Here is a 20,073-nt window from a genome sequence, read left to right as displayed (position 1 = left end):
TTGGGACACTTGCTACCCCAGGGGAGGGAGGAGCTTGCGAAAAGCCATGAGGGGTCTTCTGAGTGTTGGTTACAAAGGTACGTTCTCTTTGTTAAAAAATCATCAAGTATTTACTAGGGCTAGTGTATTTTTTCATATGTATGTTACATTTCAATAGAAAAATTTTCAAGAAAACAGGGACTTTCTTGGCAGTTCAGTGATTAAGACTTCGCACTTCCACTGCAGGGGGTGTGGGTGTGACCCCTGGTTGGGGAACTAAGCTCTCACATACCGCATGGCAAAAAGAGAATAGCTTGGCACAAAAACACTCTCATTGTACACATAATGATCCTTTTCTTCACGTAAGAAAAGCTTATTTCTCTAAGTAAAAGGAGAAACATAACCTATCTGTATTCTACAGGCTATTTTAAGAACTCTAGTTTTCCGCCACTGTCTCCCTGAAAGAAAATAGCTGTATCTGAGTCTGCTACCAATCCACTTGGTCCTCCATCACAGGAAGGGGCATCGTGATATCACTTTGCCATAAGAGGGGTCCGGCAGGAAGCCTGGCTCCACCATGTGGCAAGGTAACATAGCCTTGACATGCATTAGTTCTTCACTTCTAAAGGGAGGACAGTGAGAAGTAAAAATACTGTGGGTTAAGGGCCTGGCATACAAACACCTGTTCTCACCAGGATGTAATTTAGAAAAAAAAGGCAGAAGGATACTTTTTCTAAATGCAGATGGTAGAGAACTTCCTGAGAAATTCTGTGAATAGTTACTGCGGATGGTGAGGCTTCAACACCATTAAGAACAAATTCCACAGCAAACCTCCTCTTAAACATTTATCCCAAGAGTTTAAAGAATTAAACTTTAAAATAACTGTTTTTGGAAAAAAAATCACTTTGGGATCATCATTCTGTTAAGCATTCATAGCTTGTAACGTGTTAGAAAATTAGATTTTAAGACCCACTCAAGCAGACACACAAGGGCTGAGAAGTAAAGTAACCCTGTGTCATGAGCCTGGCAGACTTCTGAAACTATCTTCACAAATGTCATATAGATCAAGCAGCAAGTCTAATGGTGGTAGTAAACTCACAACTGCGATCTGTGTGCGTGTGTGAAAGCGAGAGAGAGCGAGCGAGAGAGAAAGCCCCATTTTGGGGTCAAGCCAATAAAAACTAATGCCTAAACATGTTTGGGGCTGTAAAGTAAAAATTCATATTGGTAACATAAATTGTCAGATCATAGTTGTTTCAGTCATGGCTCCCTCAGGCAAACATACCTTGTTTATTTCTATGAGATTTAGAAATTCTGCCATTTGAGGAAGTCAGGTCAACTGACATTAGTAACAATGAGAATCTTCTCAGGCTTCCAAGGGTCTTCCTATTTTTATTTCACCTGAGCTCTGCACACCTTGGCCAGAGAGCCTGCATCCCACCCTAGAAAGTACAGACTTTGGCTCTGGAGGCACCTGACACATTACCATCAAGTACCTATAAAAATCTTACAGGAAGACGGTGACTAGAGCAATATAGTACACCACAGCCACATATATTACCTTACAGGAGGGGAAGGAATACGGGGAAAGATGCTGCAATTAAAGGTACATTTTAAATTTTAATGATGTCAGTAGTTAAGTTTGAAAGAACTGTGAGCTCGACTTTCAAGGTAGTTAAAATGTGGTAAAAAGCTGCCAACTTGAAGGGCACCCATGAACTAAAAGATGGGACAATTTCAGAATGAAAATGAGTAAGGTCCATAACATTGAAACACATAAAAATACAGGACATACAAATTCACAATACTAAAAGCATACACACACAACAGAAAAATCCTTATCGGTCACCTTTGGAGACTCTCTGCGGGGGAGTGGAGGACTGGCTTGGGGGAGGAGGGAGGACTCATTATTCAGGTGACTGATAAATAAAGGGAAAGAATGAAGCATTTATCCAGGCTTTCTTGCAAGGATTGATTTTCAGCATAACAAAATGACTGGTGAAGAAAAGCTTTTCTAACAAAAGAATCACTGCTAACAAATGTAGAATATAAATAAAGGCAGAAAGGACAATAAATTCAGGAATCTTACATTTTGAAACACCTGATGAAATAACTGATCTAGGAAGCAATTCTCATTGGCAGGTGAAATCTTAAGTGAGCATTTAATGGGGAACTTAGGAACACCAAAACCACTGGCAAACCTGAAGGTCACCAAGAGAGAACGGACACCACAGGAAAAATGTCTGCACCCCCAAAGTGACCCTAAACCTGCGAAAATATCCAGCGCCATCCTGTGGTTTATTTATGGGAGATGTGTGGGAGGAGGAAAGAGGGGAGAAGGCCATGTGAAATGACACCATGCACCTTGAGTGCACAATCGGGCACAGCCACAGGCTCAAGACCCACATTTCTTCAACACATGAAGTGAAGCTGTGCAATAGGCATTTGGGGGCTTATTACACTATTCTACTTTTACCTACAGAAGATTTCGACAACAAAAAGCTAAGAATGGCAGAAAGGTGATGATCACTGAAAATGCATCATTAAGAGATCACTGTACTTTTCTTTTCATGTCTATCTTTGAAATGTCAACTAAAAAAATAGTGTAGACAATCCAAGGATGAATTTTTAAGGAACTTTTGGGATATACTGCTGACCTATCCAAGAAAAAGGCATCATGCCAAGAGGACCCTGGAAAGAGAACCCAGCAGGCTTCATGTGCTGATGGCTACAAAGCCAGATTCACTTGTCTACCACATCCTGGATGATGATGGACATGCTGCACAGTCTCAGTTAGAAATCCCCAACAGTGAGGTCTGACCCTCTGATGCTCCAAGCACAGGGATGAGCCCAGCTGCATCTGTGAGCAGAGCTTCCTCTCACCTGGCTGGGGTGGATGAGGCGGTGGCATCTGGTGGTGCATCAGAGGGTAGGGAGGGGGCTGCTGATGAGGCATCATGCCGGGATGTCCTGCTGCTCCCAGCGGCGCCAGGCCGGGTCCTCCTGAGTGCTGGTGTGCCTGTTGAGGGTTCGGCCCATGCTGCTGCTGTTCCATTTGCTGTCGGGCTCGCAACTCAGCGTATTTCAGCTGCTCCATGTGGAAGTTCTGGCGCTCTGTAAGCAACTGCTGCCTCTGTTGTTCTAACTGTTAAGAAAAGAAAGGGGAAGAGAAATGACACCAGGAGAGGCAGGACACCCACGTGGTGCCTAAGTTCCCCAAACCTCATCACCATTACATAGTCACCCCCTCTCCTGCAACCACCACAGTAAGAGAAAAGGCACTGCTTGTTGAGTAGCATGAAGTCAGGTTTTTCTCTATGTTAAGTATAAGATTTGCCTTTCCTTGGAACCTTCACCCCATGTGGGGCAACTGTACTCAGCACAGGTAATCCCTCTGTTGGCAGGTCTTCAGATATTTAAAAAATAGCTTCCACAACCACCTTACTCTTTCTCAGGTGACAGAAACATCTCTTGTCCTCTTGTTCCTTAAGATACTGGTATTTCAAGTCCAACCATTTTAGGTGCTCTCTTCTGAAAGTGATCCTTTTTGGCTACTATTTTAGAATGTGACATCACAGTTAAATCCTCTGCACGAGTGGACGTGGCCTTAGCTGAAAAGATACACATCTTCTAGATGGCACTTTGGCACTGCCACTGTAAATCTTAGCTACTTAGCTTCCAAGTAGCCAAAATTATACTGGGTGACACATTCACAGCATATTTTCAAAGTCTAAATAAAAATTTACATGACTTGTGGTCTGAAGAATGTAAGCGTTTCAGTATTCAAGATAATCTTTCTGGGACCCAAATTAAAATAGAGAAATAAGAGAAGTTATTATAAATAAATAATAAATACGTTATTATAAATACATGAGAAGTAAGTTATTACATGTGGTAGAAAATTCAGAAACCATATGCCAAACAGCACAGAATGGGTGGTCACCTTAAAAGCCATCAAAATTAAACCCAGAGCTGACAGAGAAAAATCATCTTTAACATGAACAAAAATAAAAATTCAGGTTTCTAGAAGTAAGCATTATAAAGATCATAAGGAGGGTTTGATCTATTTCTACTCTATAATGTTCTACCCCACCATTTTCGAGAGCAAGATCTTATTCACTGGGAGGCATTTCTATAGCAGCCACAATGGCTCTTGGCACCTGAGATATGGCTAATCTGAAAGGAGATGTACTATCAATGTAACATCCACACTGAATTTTGAAATCTGAAAAAAATCAATTTTTCATACTGATTACATGTTAAGAATAACATACATATATTGCATTAAAACATCTTTATGATTTTATTGTTTTTTTTTAATGTGGCTACTAGAAAATTTTAAATTACATATATGGCTCACTATATTGCTGTTGGAGAGCACTACTCCAAGTTAAGGAAATGTAACGTTTTGGCTTTCAGGAGCAGTCAGTTTCATAGATAAATACTACATACTATCATTAGCAAAATCTAGGTAGAATATGCATGAGTATTTGCTTGCGAATCTGGGCTCTTAGCAGAGAGCAGCTTGGGGAGAAGTCCCTGAGGAGCCTAGTGAGAAGCTTCATTGGCTGTCAGGAGTTAGGCAGGAGGGAATGTCCACAGATGGACTGGGTGTGGGAAGACAGGCCGTGGACACAGCATGAAGACAACCAGCATGGCCAGGTGAGGAGGAGAAGAAAGGGAGAGAACAGATGGCAACACTTATACCGTGAGTGTGTTGTTCAGCTGGCTTGCAGAGAGTCTCCCTTGGGAGATGGAGATCTGAAAGAAAGGATTCTGTGAGTGGTTGAGGGTGATCAGGAGAGGAGACAGGGTGCTACTGCTACCGTGGTCTAACAGGTTGCTGGGAGCTCTTCCTAACAGCGACCGGAAGAGGCTAGAGCCCGGCTCAGTAACATACCCTTCTTTTCAGAATTGGAAGGGAGCTGTAAGAGAACAAAATTCTCAACAGCCAGAGAATCCTCTGGAAGTCCAGCTCTGCAAGATGACTAATCAGTGAGATAATGGAGGTAAAAGGTAAATAAAAAAAAAAAAGAGAGAAATCTAAAGACTCTGACCTAAGTCCTAGATTTTGCTTTCTTCTAACCATTCTTTCCAGGAAATTTAGCACTATCCTGAAGTTAGACTTACAAGGTTGCCAGAAAAGGACCTCAACCTACGGTCCTGTTGAGCCACTACTGCTCTGGACAGCTTGGCTGAAGTCCTGCAGTTATGTAAGAACTCAAGAATATAGGTCAAGATCTGCTGTATAAAAAGCTAAACTGTTACTGGAGGGAGATTTTGTGTCTCTGAAGGGAAATTTTACCTATCTCAGTGTTTGTTTGTTTTTAAACCAAACTAGCCTTTCTTTAGGAGCTGACCTTAGTATCAAAGTATTAATCTTGAAGAGAAAAATTTGCCCACCTTCCTTGTCTAGTGAAGTTGCTCAGTCATCTGACTCTTTGCAACCCCATGGACTGTAGCCTGCCAGGTTCCTCCATCCATGGGGTTTTCCAGGTAAGAATACTGGAGTGGGTTGCCATTTCCTTCTCCAGGAGATCTTCCCGACCCAGGGACTGAACCCAGGTCTCCCACATAGTAGGCAGATGATGCCACCAGGGAAGTCCAGTCCTTTGTCTAAAATGAACTAACCTCAATTATACTATTTTCTCACGAGCTTCAATGATCACTTCAAAACATACAAAGTAATTAAAAGATAATTAGAAGAATTAAAAAGGACGTGATTAAATATACACACGCACATATACACACATACACACACACCTGGAAAGAACCCAATTTAAGCTTTAGATTAAATGTGCAACGAACAGGTCCTGTGAAGTGAGAGCAATGTCCACGGCAGGTTACCAGCTGGCTCCAGGAGGACCTGTTCTGGGGAGCATGCAGCAGAGCTTATGGACACATACTGGCCCCACCATACAAAAGGAATCTCTTTTGTTACAGGTAACTGACTATTGCTGCCTGCATGCTAAACTTGCTTTAGTTGTGTCCAACTCTGTGTGGCTCTATGAACTGTAGCGCACCAGGCTCCTCTGTTCATGGGATTCTCCAGGCAAGAACACTGGAGTGGGTTGCTGTGCCCTCCTCCAGGTGATTTTCACAACCCAGGGATCGAACTCTCATCTCTTACATCTAACCTGCCTTGGCAGGTGGGTTCTTTACCTTACCACTAGCACCACCACTGTTCCTCAATCTAACTGCCACTTTTGTGGCAATCAAATGTGAATGTGAACTGTGAATTTTTGAGGAGAGTACGATAGTTCTGAGCAAATTTGAAATTTCACAAAACCAATAACCCAGTGATTCTATATGTGGAAATCTGTGCTAGAAAACTGTATGTATGTTTGTATAAGGATAGTCATTAATGTATTATTTTTGATGTAAATTTATGTCTGAGATACACTGAGCAGAAAAAAAGCAATCTGCAATAATATTTATATCAATTTTATATATATATATATATATATAAAAACTTTATGGTCACATACAAACATTATCTACTCATTGAAAATGTTCTGGAAGACACTAAATTACTAACAGTGATTATTCCTAGGAATAAATCTGAAGTCACTTTTTAATGTATTCATATTATTTGTGTAACCCCAAAACAAAACACTAAAACTGACCAAGTTACATGCTTCAGATAACCTGACTTTCTTCTCTCCATTTTCTATGATCAAAGACTATAGATAAGTCCCCACAGCGAAGCCAAATAGTGTAGAGATTACTCCCATAAACAGGGAGCTAATCAATCTGTTCACTTTCTTTCGTGGCTCCAATGTGGGTCTAGGGAACCCAGTATCATACAAAGCTGCCTGCGGCTCTGATCTAAAGACACCCCCGACCTCCACGGCATTCAAACTCTGCCTTCCTCTCCCTCTTCATTCTGACGCTGTGTATGTATAAAGCAGCAAATCCAAGCAGAACCGGAACACAACAGAGCACTTTTCTACAAGACCCCAAACGCACACACAGCTGCAACTGCAGCTGAGGTTCACACAGAGCTTCTCTCCCAACTTCATTTGCATAGAACAGGGAGGAGGGGTGGGGGCCTCAAAAATCCATCTACACTGCCAAGGGCGAAGACTCGGACTACTTGGCCTCAGAACTGAAGTAAATAAACACACCTTCCTTTGAAAGGTTTGATATCAATGAACAGAAATCGACTTAAGAAAAAAGCGGGCATAATCATTCCTTTGTACACCTCTGGAAAAACAAAACAACACAACTGCATCTTTCTGCTTCCACACCTGCTTCTGGAGGTGGAAATTCCAAAGCGGAGCTGACATCATTTTTGTGACCGGTCACCTGTAAAGTCCTTGTAAAGTGCCTGCTGCCTGAAGCCCAATCAATGTCTTTTCAAGTAAACTCGCTTCTAAGTATAGCTTTCTTAATCTCAGAAAAAACTATCCATAATGTCATGGTGCCTGTCTACCAACAGATTCAATTACATGACAGGCAGTACAAAGACGAAAGGGGGCTACTCCAGTGGCTCAGAGGTATGAAGAAACCGCCTGCAATGCAGTAGCCGCAGGAGATCTGGGTTTGATCCCTGGGCCAGGAAGATACCCTGGAGAAGGGCATGGCCACCCACTCCAGTATTCTTGCTTGGAGAACCCCACGGACAGAGGAGCCTGGCAGACTGCAGTCCTGTGTCCAACTCTAGTGTCACAGAGTCAGACACAACTGAAGTGACTTAGCACACATGCACGCACAGAGACGAACTACTGTCAATACAAACACACAGGAAACTATTCTTCTGGGGCAGTATAAAATTAACTTTTTGCTAATTTTCCTTAATTTGTCATAATGGACTCTGTGATTAGAGCACCACTGTCCCTGACTTCATGCTGTTCCCTGCTCCTAACTCCCACCCACCCGCCTACTCCTTAGTTTCAAACATGTCAGTCACGCTCCAGCCTCAAGAGTCTCTGATACTGGCTGTTTCTAGGCCTTAAAGACATTCACCCAATTGTCAGTTTGCCAAGGCCTACTCAGATGACATCTGTTAATACGCAAACCCTTCCCTTGCCTCTCCCAGTCTCACCTACCCATCATGAAACATAATGGTATGTATACATACACAGTAATACACATGCATACAAATATACAGCACACAGTATCTAGCATCCTTCATTAATATTTAAGGTCTACTAAGTAAGCCAAACAGTTTTATTCACCAGTGTATCCGCAGTACCTAACATGCCTAGAACAAAGCAGGTGTTCAATAAACATTTGCTAAATGAACAAATGAACTTAATCCACTGTCTGTGCCATGAATACTGCCAGATCTAGGCAGTAGATCTAAGTAGACTAAGGAGACTCTTGGTCTCCTTAGCAATCACACCTTCCTCTTCAGTTTTGGATTTGGACCATTAAAAAAAAACAAAAAAAAACCAGCTCAGATCATTCCTTCCTCTACCAGAAAGATCTCCTTGACAATCGGAGGCAATCCTGAAACTGTCCCATCTTTTAGCTCATGGATGACCTTTCAAGTTGGCAACTATTTAACCATATTTTAACTACCTTTAAAGTCGAGCTCACAATTCTTTCAAACTTAACTACTGACATCATTAAAACTTAAAATGTACCTTTAATTGCAGCATCTTTCCCCGTATTCCTTCCCCTCCTGTAAGGTAATATATGTGGCTGTGGTGTACTATATTGCTCTAGTCACCGTCTTCCTGTAAGATTTTTATAGGTACTTGATGGTAATGTGTCAGGTGCCTCCAGAGCCAAAGTCTGTACTTTCTAGGGTGGGATGCAGGCTCTCTGGCCAAGGTGTGCAGAGCTCAGGTGAAATAAAAATAGGTAGTTAGGGAATATACAGAGTTTGTCTGGGAACTGACAAGATGAAAACTACTGACCCCAGTTAAGGTGAGGATGCTGAGCTGGCCCTGGGTTAGAAACTCAGAGAGTCTGCCCAACTGTGCAGCCTTCCATGCCAAACGGATGACCTGACTTCCTCAAATGGCAGAATTTCTAAATCTCATAGAAATAAACAAGGTATGTTTGCCTGAGAAAGCCATGACTGAAACAACTACGATCTGACAATTTGTGTAACCAACATGAATGTTTACATTACAGCCTCCGCTGAATCCCCTTGGCCTCATTACCTCAAGTGGTATCTTTGTGTCAATCTCTCATCTACTCTCTCACCTCCTGAAGGTTTCTCACAGCTCTGAGTTTCCTACAATGTCTCTTTCAGAAGGTACACCATTTCTATACCTAGCCAAATGAGAGCATCAAGTCCAGAGGCTATAAACGAAATCAAGACACAGATCCTCATGGGCCTCCAAGTATTTCCTCCCCTTTAATTCAAGTAAGAATACTGTAGGTAGGGCCCAGGCCCTCCAGTTCTCTCCAACCTGCAACACAGCCCATGTCTGCCACCTGTTCCCTTGAATGACGTTTGCCATCCGTCTGGCATGGAAGGCTGCACAGTTGGGCAGACTCTCTGAGTTTCTAACCCAGGGCCAGCTCAGCATCCTCACCTTAACTGGGGTCAGTAGTTTTCATCTTGTCAGTTCCCAAACTCTGTATATTCCCTAAACTACCTTCATCCTGTAACAGTATTTTATGAACAGGCTGTAACAAAACTACTGAGCTCTAATTATAGCTGCATTCATAGTATCTACACAAGATACTGATTTGTTAATAGCCTTACTCTTAATTTCTAAATAAGTCTCAAAAGAACATCTGATTTTTAAGTTATTAGAAGAAATTTCATACCTGATTCTGAAAGTCTAAAAAAAGATTTTTGAAACCTATTGCTATATAAACAAAACCAAATGTTTAATTCAAAAAAGTATGTCCTGAAGCTACTGATCACCAGGCAGAGATGAGCAGGATCGGACTGGCAGTGCACTGAGAGCCGGGGCCAGAGCACTGGGCAGTGGTTGCAACGTGCTGCTCCCAGCTCATCTGACCGCTCTTCTCAATTTCAACTTTCATGAGTCATAACAGGGGCTTGTTAAAACCTTGCATATCTCAGTCTTTGGGTGAAAAAGAGGTAAGAATGGCTCATTTCTTTACAATTATGAAGTACTAGATTAAAACAGAGCTGAACTAGCATAGGTTTGAGACCCAGCTCTGTCATTTATGAACTGTGTGATGATCTGTTCAAGCTCTAGAAACTTTGTCTATGAGAAGAGTTAACCAGAAATAGCCTCACGCTCTCACCCAGCATCCCTGCTAGATTCTAAATGTCCGTAACGTAAGCAAAGGCTTAAAAACATTAACAATTTAATCTATTATTCTTGATAACTGATTTGCATAAAGGGGGCATATAAATATTTATTGAACACTTACTCTGTGTTCTAGGCAGTGTGCTAAGCACATGCCATAGTTCTCTCATTTCATCTTCACAACAGGTCTGGGAGGACAGGAAATCATCAGCAGGAAATAGCCAAGGCTTTGGTTGCCCACAGGTAACAGGAGAAAAATAGAATATGTCTTGCTGCTGCTAAGTCGCTTCAGTTGTGTCCAACTCTGTGCAACCCCATGGACTGCAGCCTACCAGGCTTCTCCATCCATGGGATTCTCCAGGCAAGAACACTGGAGTGGGTTGCCATTTCCTTCTCCAATGCATGAAAGTGGAAAGTGAAAGGGAAGTCTCTCAGTCGTGTCTGACTCTTAGCGACCCCATGGACTGCAGCCTACCAGGCTCCTCCATCCATGGGATTTTCCAGGCAACAGTACTGGAGTGGGGTGCCATTGCCTTCTCCAGAATATGTCTTACTGTGCATGAAATGGATGGGAGCCATTTTACAGTTTGGAGGACTTTCTGGCTGTTGTGACAGCGAGCCTCCAAGCGGGCCCCTATGACCTGCTTCCTAACACTGAGGACTTGCCCACTGAGCCCTGCCAACCTACGGGCACCCCCAGCCCCAGAATCAAGGCTGGGCTGTGGGGCTGACAGAATATAGCAAAAGCACAGGGCTGTGACTGACAAATTGAGGTTATAAAAGATACTGTGGCTTCCAGTTTGGCTGCTCTTTTATAGCTCTTTTCAGTCACTTGCTCTAAGAAGGGAAGCCACTTCATGAGCAACACTATGGAGAAGCCCATGCAGTAAGGGACCAAGGTCTCCTGCCCACAGCCACGTGAACAAGCTTGGAGGTTGTGTCCATCAGCCCCAGCTGAGCCTTACGAAGATGGCAACGTAATCAGAGATGCTGAGCCTGATGCACTCAGAAAAGCTGCTCTCAGATTCCTAACCCCTAAGAAGTGTGTGAGGTACTGTTTTCAGTCACTGCTTTGGGGTAATTTTTTTACACAGCAGTAACTAATACAGATATGTTACTGATATTCAGTGCCTAGGGCTAGGGACTGTCTTACACAATAAACTGTCCTGCCCCAAACGTTGATTTACAAAAGACAGGTTGATCACCAAAGGATTTGAGAAGAGCAACCTTGTGTGGTGAAAAAGATTCAGCAGAATGTTTATCCATGTTTTTGGTTGTGCTTTTTTATTCAGACTATTTTGTAAAATGTTTTATGAGCTCAATTAGAATTTAACATTAAAAAAAAGATTCAAATAAGAAAAACACAGAGCAGTTAATTTGAGATAAATAACTATTAAAACTCCAGAGCACAAGGAAAATTTGGAAGGGCTAAGAACCATCACACACTACCCCCAGATGTCTGAGAATCCGTGGAGAGAACCAAGGAGGGACTGAGGGCTCTGCCATTTAAGGGGACACAGTCTTCCACTAGGGGGGTTTAAGAGTGATACATCCACAGGCTCACCCTCTGAAGATAAAGTCTTTTATTTTTAAAGCTGAGAAAAGAGCCCCATGACAATCTAGACATAATTGTATTAAGTACCCACACAGGGTCATGCTAATCTTCCAGGCTAACATATTAGTTCTGCTTCATGAATGGCAGCATGGCATCCAGGTGCCAGGGGGAACTACACAATCATGTGAATTCTGCATGTGTCGATAATCCATTCTATAGAAATAGCTCCCTGTTATTCCAAATACCCTATAAGAGTCTATCAAATGACGAAAGGGCAGCTTCTTAGGGTAAGATAAACACAACCACTCATTCTTCAAAGTTCCAGCTCACCTCTTGGATGTTTTCTCTAACATCCTCTCCACATCTTCCAGGTTATGTTCCCATAGGAACTGAACACACAATACTGTCACCTGGTCTCTGTCTTCCCTGGTAAACTAACGTCAAGTCCCCAAAGTTAAACTTTCTTTTTCACTTTTCCAGCTTCTGACACATGCATTCATTCAACAGACACTTACACAAGCACCCATGATGTGCCAGTGGTGTGTGAACAAAGACACTCAAGAAAGAGTATATACTCTGGTGAGGGAGTCGCGTGCATGAACTAGCATTTACAATACAGGAAGTGCTCTGTTAGGCTGCCACAGCAGCAGAGATGGAGGACACGTCACCCGCAGGTGCAGGAGGTTGGCAAAGAGCAGGAAAAACACCTTGCTGGTGGAAAAGCAGGTGCACACAGGTGGAAGAGAACACAGCCATGAAGGAAGCCTGCATCTGGCGTGCGGCAGCATGGCTGGTGCTCAGAGCCACAGATGGGACAGGGTGGCCAGCAGCTCCTGGGACAGGAGAGGGCAGGGGACGTGAGAGATACTCACACAGCTATGGGACCGGGGATATGAGAGCACAGGGTGTGGGCAGGGTAGTTACCGAAGCAGCCTATTCCTCACGGGGCCAGAATATAAGAGGCAGAACAAGTCTTAGGAGAAAATGAAAATGGGCTACTGTGATAGTTACTGAGCTAGTCAACATGAATCTGCCAGAGGACTTGCCTGGACTGACAATAAAGAAAGAGTTAAACAGATGCAAATGGATCCTTAAGATTAAAACTATTCTGGAATGATTTAAGGTTGTCTCATTTACAGAGACCAGCATATGGCATGCTGAAAAAGAAATCAAAACAATCCGAAAAATTCCTAACTACTAAATTCTCAAACTTATCCATTAATTTGAAAAGTCATCAATTCCTTTCCTGGTCAACTCATCCAAAAAAAACTTCTCCAGAGAACTTGATCTCTGTTTCTCAAAAAAAATAAGTTCCTTCGGAGCATCAAATGTTCCCCTGCTTCTATATTTCTTGCTTCTTGTGGCTTCTCTTCTTATTCTTGGCCTTTGCTGTAATTCTTTTAGACCTGTTTGGGGCATATCAAAAATGTACACCCCCACAAAATGCTGCTTTTAACTACTCCTCGAGACGTGGTTCTCCATAAAAGAGGGGGAACATAACACATAGGTAATAAAGTAAGTATAACATCCGACTACTGAAGAAGGGAGAATCTGATACCTTCAAGTATCTGCAAAGCTAAGAAGTGTAAGAAGCTGAGGCTTAGATAATTATTTTCAGACTTCCTTTAATTTACCATCACTGACTGATAATCCTTTTGAAAGGCAAAGCAAATACAGAAAAAGTTAAATGATAGAGATGGAGACCAACAAATTAGGTTACTGTATTTTCTTTAGTTTGTGTTTTATGAAAAGTGATCCAAGTTAACTGTCAAAAAGCCACTATAAAATTCCCATTACTTACAGCTTCTTTCTCTCTGTCCATGATAGTTTCTAGTTCTTCAAAATGTCGAAGTTTAATCTCCAGTTTCTTCATTTGTGTCTCAACCAGAAGAGCTACCAGAGACTTGATCTTCCTCTCTTCCACGGCAGCCAGGTGCTAAGGGCAAGAAATCATTTGAAGTATTCAGGTAAATATTTGCTTAGAAAACAGTAAGACAATGCTGAAATTGCTACTGAAAGTGGGAATTATGTAATTAAGAATGGTGCCCTAGATGTCCTCTTTGTGAGTTTCTAGCATTTATTTCAATTTAACAACTATCCATGCCTCAATTTCTAGTACTTAACAGATATAAATCAACCCTTTTTAAGAATTAAAAGGCAACTTCTACCATGAAAATCTACTCTCTTCAAAGAGCCCACCAGGGAAGGGAGAATGAATCAGGGCCTTGATGGGCAAACAGAAGGACACAATGGCCCGCAGGGCACTTTCCCATCTGCCACTGAGCCTGCCTCCAACCCTCACTCTGTAACTCTGCCCTTCCCTGCTCAGGAACTGTCCAGGGGCAGGCAAGCAGTGGTCTCCCTCAGCGCCCAACACACAGATGCACAGCCCCTAGTGAGGGTCTACTGGGAACAGGGAGGAAAGAAGGTGAACAATACTTCACCCCTAGTTTGAAGATACACAGGAAGACATTCTGGAAGAATGTATCACTCACTCCCTGCAACAGGACTGATGAGTGCTATTCTCATTTTCTGTCAACTCAGCAGCACCCAGAGGAAAATGCCACATCACTCAGAGAAGATGAGGATCACCCAGAGAGGACGAGGATGCCATACTTAGCCAATGTCCTGACTATGTGCAAAGGATCAATCCCACCTTCTCCACACACCATCCAAGAGCTTACACATCCCAACACACCCCCAACACTATTTTCCACTATTTTATCAGCTGAATTTGTGTGCTTATCTTGCTTCTACACAAGGTTTTGAGAATTAACACAGGGTGGCTGTCTTACTGATCTGTATTTCTTATAAAATCTAGAAGGAGTGAACATGCACAAGGAGTTTAATATAGTTTTGGGGACCTAAAGAGAACACCGATTAAATAAGAGCCTTATTTTTCATTCTTTTATAGTTGATAAAGAAAAATAGTTTTATACTTTTGGAGACTTATCTGCAAGAAGATTCAGAAGTGTAGGCAAAAGATTTTATGAAAGAATCTATAGCTTTTAATGGTCATGTTTGCCTCCTTAAACTACATTAAGCTGCATCAATCATACCAAAAGTTAAAATAAAGATTACATGATTCTAAGTCTGCTATCACTGATAGTATTATAATTCTGTACTTCTGATATAAAATTCAATATGCAAGGAGGTGTAAAATAAAAAGTGGCTTTCCTTCTCATTTGTGTCTCTCCCTTCACAAGAGACTAATGTTACCAGTTTCTAGTTTTGTTTTGCTTTTTGAAATGAGAATGGGAATCCTAGAACTCTGCTGGCTTCCTCGGAAAATGTTTTACCTTTTTGAAAGTAATACAGGAACTTAGGGAAAATGAAAGTGAAAGTCGCTCAGTTGTGTCCAACTCTTTGAGACCCATGGACTATGGTCCATAGAATTCTCCAGGCCAGAATACTGGAGTGGGTAGCCTTTCCCTTCTCCATGGGATCTTCCCAACCCAGGGATCGAACCCAGGTCTCCTGCATTGCAGGCGGATTCTTTACCAGCTGAGCTGCAAGGAAAGCCGGGGAACTTAGGGATATCCCCACTCATTAGCAAATAAATACAGCAAAATACTTCCTCTCAAAACTGAAGATCACAAGTTATTAAACATAAGGGATTATTACCATGTAAGAAAATAAACATTTAAAAAAAGATCCACAGCAATGAACTTAGGAGATTTAAGATCAAAAGACTGAAAATTCTAAAAATTTTCAGACAGACCAAAAAGAAAAAAGGTTACAAACAAAAATTCAGACTATGTTAGACTTCTCAAAAGGAAAACTAGGTTTTTGAAAACAAAGGTAAAAATGCCTTCCAAATTTTGATAGATAATAAACTTCAGTCTAGAATTTCAAGTACAACTTAATTAGGTGCAAAATAAAGACACATTTCCCAAATCAAGGACTCAAAATCCTACACATGCTATTCAAGAATGTGTTCTGGTTAACTTCATGTAAAATGAGAAAAAGATACAATTTTCCTATCTCGAGAGAGAATTTCAGGCATAAGGGAGCAAGTTATGAAGTATTTCTGAGGGATAAGAAAAAAAATCTTCCTGATGTCCTAAAACTAACACCCAGTTACCATGAAGACAAATCTCCTTTTTAAAGCAGGTGGGTATGGCATGGTAGTAGAAAAGAAACCTGAAGGAAATGTCTACTGCTGCTGCTGCTAAGTCGCTTCAGTCGTGGCCGACTCTGTGTGACCCCAGAGACAGCAGCCCACCAGGCTCCCCCGTCCCTGGGATTCTCCAGGCAAGAACACTGGAGTGGGTTGCCATTGCCTTCTCCAATGCATGAAAGTGAAAAGGGAAAGTGAAGTCGCTCAGTCGTGTCTGACTCTTAGCAATCCCATGGACTGCAGCCCACCAGGCTCCTCCGTCCATGGGATTCTCCGGGCAAGAGTACTGGAGTGGGGTGCCATTGCCTTCTCCAAAGTAAATGTCTATGTGGTCTTAAAAAAAAAAAAAAAAAAAAAAAAGTGATTTCTGCTATCTTATGAGAAGTGAATCCTACTGCTACTGATAAAGGAGGACATATTCTATTTTCTGGAGTTTCTAAGTTTATCCAGCAGTAGTTCTGGATGGTTTCTTCCAGCTAAACCCAGATGGAAGGCATGGACGGCACTAAGCCAACAGTGCTTTCTCACACCCACACACCACTCTTCAGGTGAGTTAGTCCACAGCTTGTCAGTAGGTGGGATGAAAAAGCCGATCTCTCTATCCAAAAGCCCCTCATCTGGCAAGGATGGGGAAAGCCACAAAGCATGCCCACTCTATATGTTTCAGAGCTAGATCTAGAACCTCTAATTACCACTCCATATCAGAGTGTGACAAACAATTAAAATGTATCAAGGAAAACTCTTAATAACAAAGCTGTTTATAGACTCAGAAGAACAAAAACGAGAATAACAGAAAACTTGGATAGGCCAGATAAGTTGTACTAATTACAGTAATTTAAGTAAATTCCTTACTCCTTAATTACCATGTAGCACAAAAATGATTATGTGTGCTGTGAAATGCATCAGATCCAGCTGTAAGTGGCACGGAACAATTCGTGCACCAAGTCATGTAGTGTGAACATCTGTAACACTTTCACAAGTCAGTGGAAGACACAGGTATTCCAAGAATGAAGACCCAAGTTCCAAGTCTATTAGAAATAAAGAGTGAATGATTGATGAGAGAGTGGAAATTCAGTGACCTGGACAGAAAATGTTCTTTGGACACTCTTCTAAACATGGTACGGACTATCCAAGGGCCACAGTAATTGACCCGTAAAAGCAGTTCCTCTGTAGTGAAGGAATCAAACAGTGGCAAGATGGTCAGTGGTACAAACGTTTGTGCCCAAAGCACAAAAAGACCTTTGAGACTTTTTATGGTCATCTACCACTTTAATTCCTTCTTTGGCAACTTACAATAAAGCACACACAGTAGTACAGAGAGGAGAAATAATGCGAAGAGCCAGTGAGACTTCAGGACAGACGGGAGAGAAATGACACCTGAGAACTGAGAAGGGTCCCGATCAAGGAAGATCCCCAAATTCCCTCAGGCGTTCGAGCCTGAAGAGACAGAGAGGTTAATTTAAGAAAGTACCATGCTCATATAGGTATTTTTAAAGGTTTTTCTGCATATGATTTCTTTCATAAGAAGTAACTTGTTAGGAGGCAAGCAGCATCTACTTCTGGAGGGAAGCATTCACTGGAAGGGATATGAAGAGGCTAATGCTGAGCAGGTAAGGTTATATATACAGCTTGACATGGGTGCTGTTTATGAGCCTATAGGTGGGTTCAGCCTGTGAAAAAATGTACTAGTTGTAGACACATATATCTACTTGTGTCTAAGTTATACTTCAATGCAAAGGTGATCTGAGTGAAGACTGGGTGGACAGCTGTGTCTTTCAATTCAAAGGCACAAAGGAGGGAAGCCCTCCTGGCTTGGCTCCTTTTTAGAGAAAACACGCCCAATTGATGACAGCATGAACAGAAATAACTTGGACGGCTTAGAAACAATGAGATAGCCAGGAATCCAACCTCGCAGAAGACAGACTCAAAAAATGCTTCCAATGAAGGAACAACAAAACCAAACAAATATGAAACAACAGTCAAATTGCTGTCCCCATCAGTATTCACTAAAACAAGAGTACCTCTCACAAATTCCTAGACATCGGGGGTGGCAGACAAGACAGAATACCTAAAATTAGACTTAAGAACCATGAAGATCAGGACACATCTTTGGAAGAGACTGGCTAGTATGAATATGCAAGACCTTAATCTATTGTGAAATTAACATTCAGCTGGGGTATCTGACTGAATAATTCTGTGACCCGTGAGCAACCCTCCCCAACACCGTCTGCACCTATATCAAATGGGCAGGCACCGAAACAGTGCTCTTATGGTTTGAACTGGGTCATCAATGGATCTGTGTGGCACGTTATAAAGTCATGCCACACAGATTAAACACTTGGAGAAACAGTTTACAACAGCTAAATAGTCTGGGGTAATTAAACACCATGAAAAACATCTTTACCAATGGATCAAGAACAGGTCCAGATAAAAATAATTAGCCATGTCCTAATAACCACTGCTTAAAATGTGGTGACCTATAATGAAAGGAGACTACTTTTGAGGGTAAAATAGAAAAGGGGTGAATAGACTTTTTAAACTTGACATATTCATGCCTGGAATGCTTTAAAGTGCTAACTTCACACAAAGCAGGGAAAATAACATTCTCTTTTCTTCTTAAATATGCTGGGAAGCCAATACCATGTTATAAATAGAGAAAACCACCCCCAGAAAAGCTGGCAAATTCAAGAAGAAAAAGAGCTATTTTAGGTTCCTTCTTGTTCCTTCCAGTCTGTAAAAGCAGGGTGAAGTATTTATACAAGGAAACAGATTTTTGTCTTAAAAATTACAAATATTTCAATCTGGTTGAAATTATTGGAACTACAGTCCAAGACAAGTTCTGCAGGCACATTTGAGAGACTTTAAATTCTGCCTTCAATCACTGCAGTCTTCAGAAGACTGAATGAATGACACAATGAATGACTCGAAAGCAGCCACCATTTAGGCCCAGGTCTGCTATTTCCACCATCCTCCTGCCCATGGAATTCTTAACCTAGAAATGTCATTCAAACAAACAGTCATCTATGAGGTGCAAGGTTCTCTATACTAGATATTCCCAGTAACGTCAAAACAATACGGCCATTCATGGCTTAAGAGAGCACTAGGAAAAGAGCTGTCAGGGGCAAACCTTGGCTTTCGTTGCAGCTGAGGCAAGAGCAGCTGCTGCGGCCGTGGCTACGTTTCCTTCAGAAATTTCATGTTCTACTTTCTTCTTCCCAACATCACTTTCTCTTTCTTTACAAGAATCAGTGAGTTCCTTGTTCTCTTCAGCCTCCTTTTCTTCTGGGGGGAAAAAAATCAGAAAGCTTTACAACCAGTGTGCCCAGTCTGAATAAGCCATCTTACTTCTCACCTCTGCCACATGACGAACTAGGACTGATGTTACAAAGAGATCCCAGTGCCTTTCCCTTCTTAAGGTTTCTGTTGATCCACTCCATGCATGTTAGTTGGCTTCTACTTGAGATGGATTTTCTAAATAGGACACTCTGTCTTGTCTGAGCTCTCTATGTAGTTTCCCTTGGATATAAAGGAAAATTCAGGGGAGCTAAGTCCTAAGACCAAAATGTTTGTTCATCAGTCAATGAAATGCTCTGGGAAATCCTAGGGTCTGGAGGAAATCAGAAGCCGAGAACAGGCACCTCTGGAAGCCCTTCGAGTCAGGCAGGATGGGACATGCCAGCAACGAACTAGAAAGAAAATGCACTGAAGTACTGACTTCAGTCACAGCCGAACAACTTGCTTGTCTCTGTGTCGCTGAAAACAATGTAGTCACCAGCATGGTGATGGTGCCTCAGTGCAAAATAAAACTCAAATTCATATCTACTGTTAAGAAACATGTAGCAAATGAAGGACTATTTCTACACAATTTAACTGCTCACATTTCTCCAGTGCTTTTAGTGTTTTACATAATAAAGTCCAAAGAGTTTCCTCAAATTACCTGATTTGGTATCCTCACTAACTTCACTATCCTGTTCCTTTTCACTGTTTTTTTCATTTTCTCCGTCTTGTGCTTTATCACCTTCATCCGTTTCATTTTCCCCTTTGTTTTCTGCCTGAAAGGGGTACAAAAGAAAAGGACAGAGAGTGAGAAAAAGAAAATAAAAGGTCCTTTTACAAGTGATGTTATCTTAGAATAACAAAAGGTTCCATTATTTTTGGCAACAGGTGGACTAGGTTCAGAAAAGTCTTGCAGAGAAAAGCTGGAAAAAAAGTCAATAAATTCTGAAAAATAC

At 41.8% G+C, this 20,073-nt stretch overlaps 1 protein-coding gene across 2 annotated transcripts in view; it reads right to left on the bottom strand.

The window, feature by feature from the left end:
* SMARCC1 (SWI/SNF related, matrix associated, actin dependent regulator of chromatin subfamily c member 1) overlaps window positions 1-20,073 on the bottom strand; it is a 124,747-nt gene that overhangs the window by 15,824 nt on the left and 88,850 nt on the right. For both annotated transcript variants that reach the window (XM_044933790.1, XM_025272391.2), the window contains exons 23-26: window positions 19,779-19,893; window positions 18,969-19,123; window positions 13,523-13,657; window positions 2,863-3,124 (exon numbers count right to left, since the gene is read on the bottom strand). In XM_044933790.1, coding sequence (XP_044789725.1) covers window positions 2,863-3,124; window positions 13,523-13,657; window positions 18,969-19,123; window positions 19,779-19,893 — 667 coding nt within the window. The remainder of the gene's footprint in view (window positions 1-2,862; window positions 3,125-13,522; window positions 13,658-18,968; window positions 19,124-19,778; window positions 19,894-20,073) is intronic.

This window comes from Bubalus bubalis, chromosome 21 (assembly GCF_019923935.1).
Source record: "Bubalus bubalis isolate 160015118507 breed Murrah chromosome 21, NDDB_SH_1, whole genome shotgun sequence".
NCBI lineage: Eukaryota > Metazoa > Chordata > Mammalia > Artiodactyla > Bovidae > Bubalus > Bubalus bubalis.
This window is presented reverse-complemented; position numbering and strand designations above follow the sequence as displayed.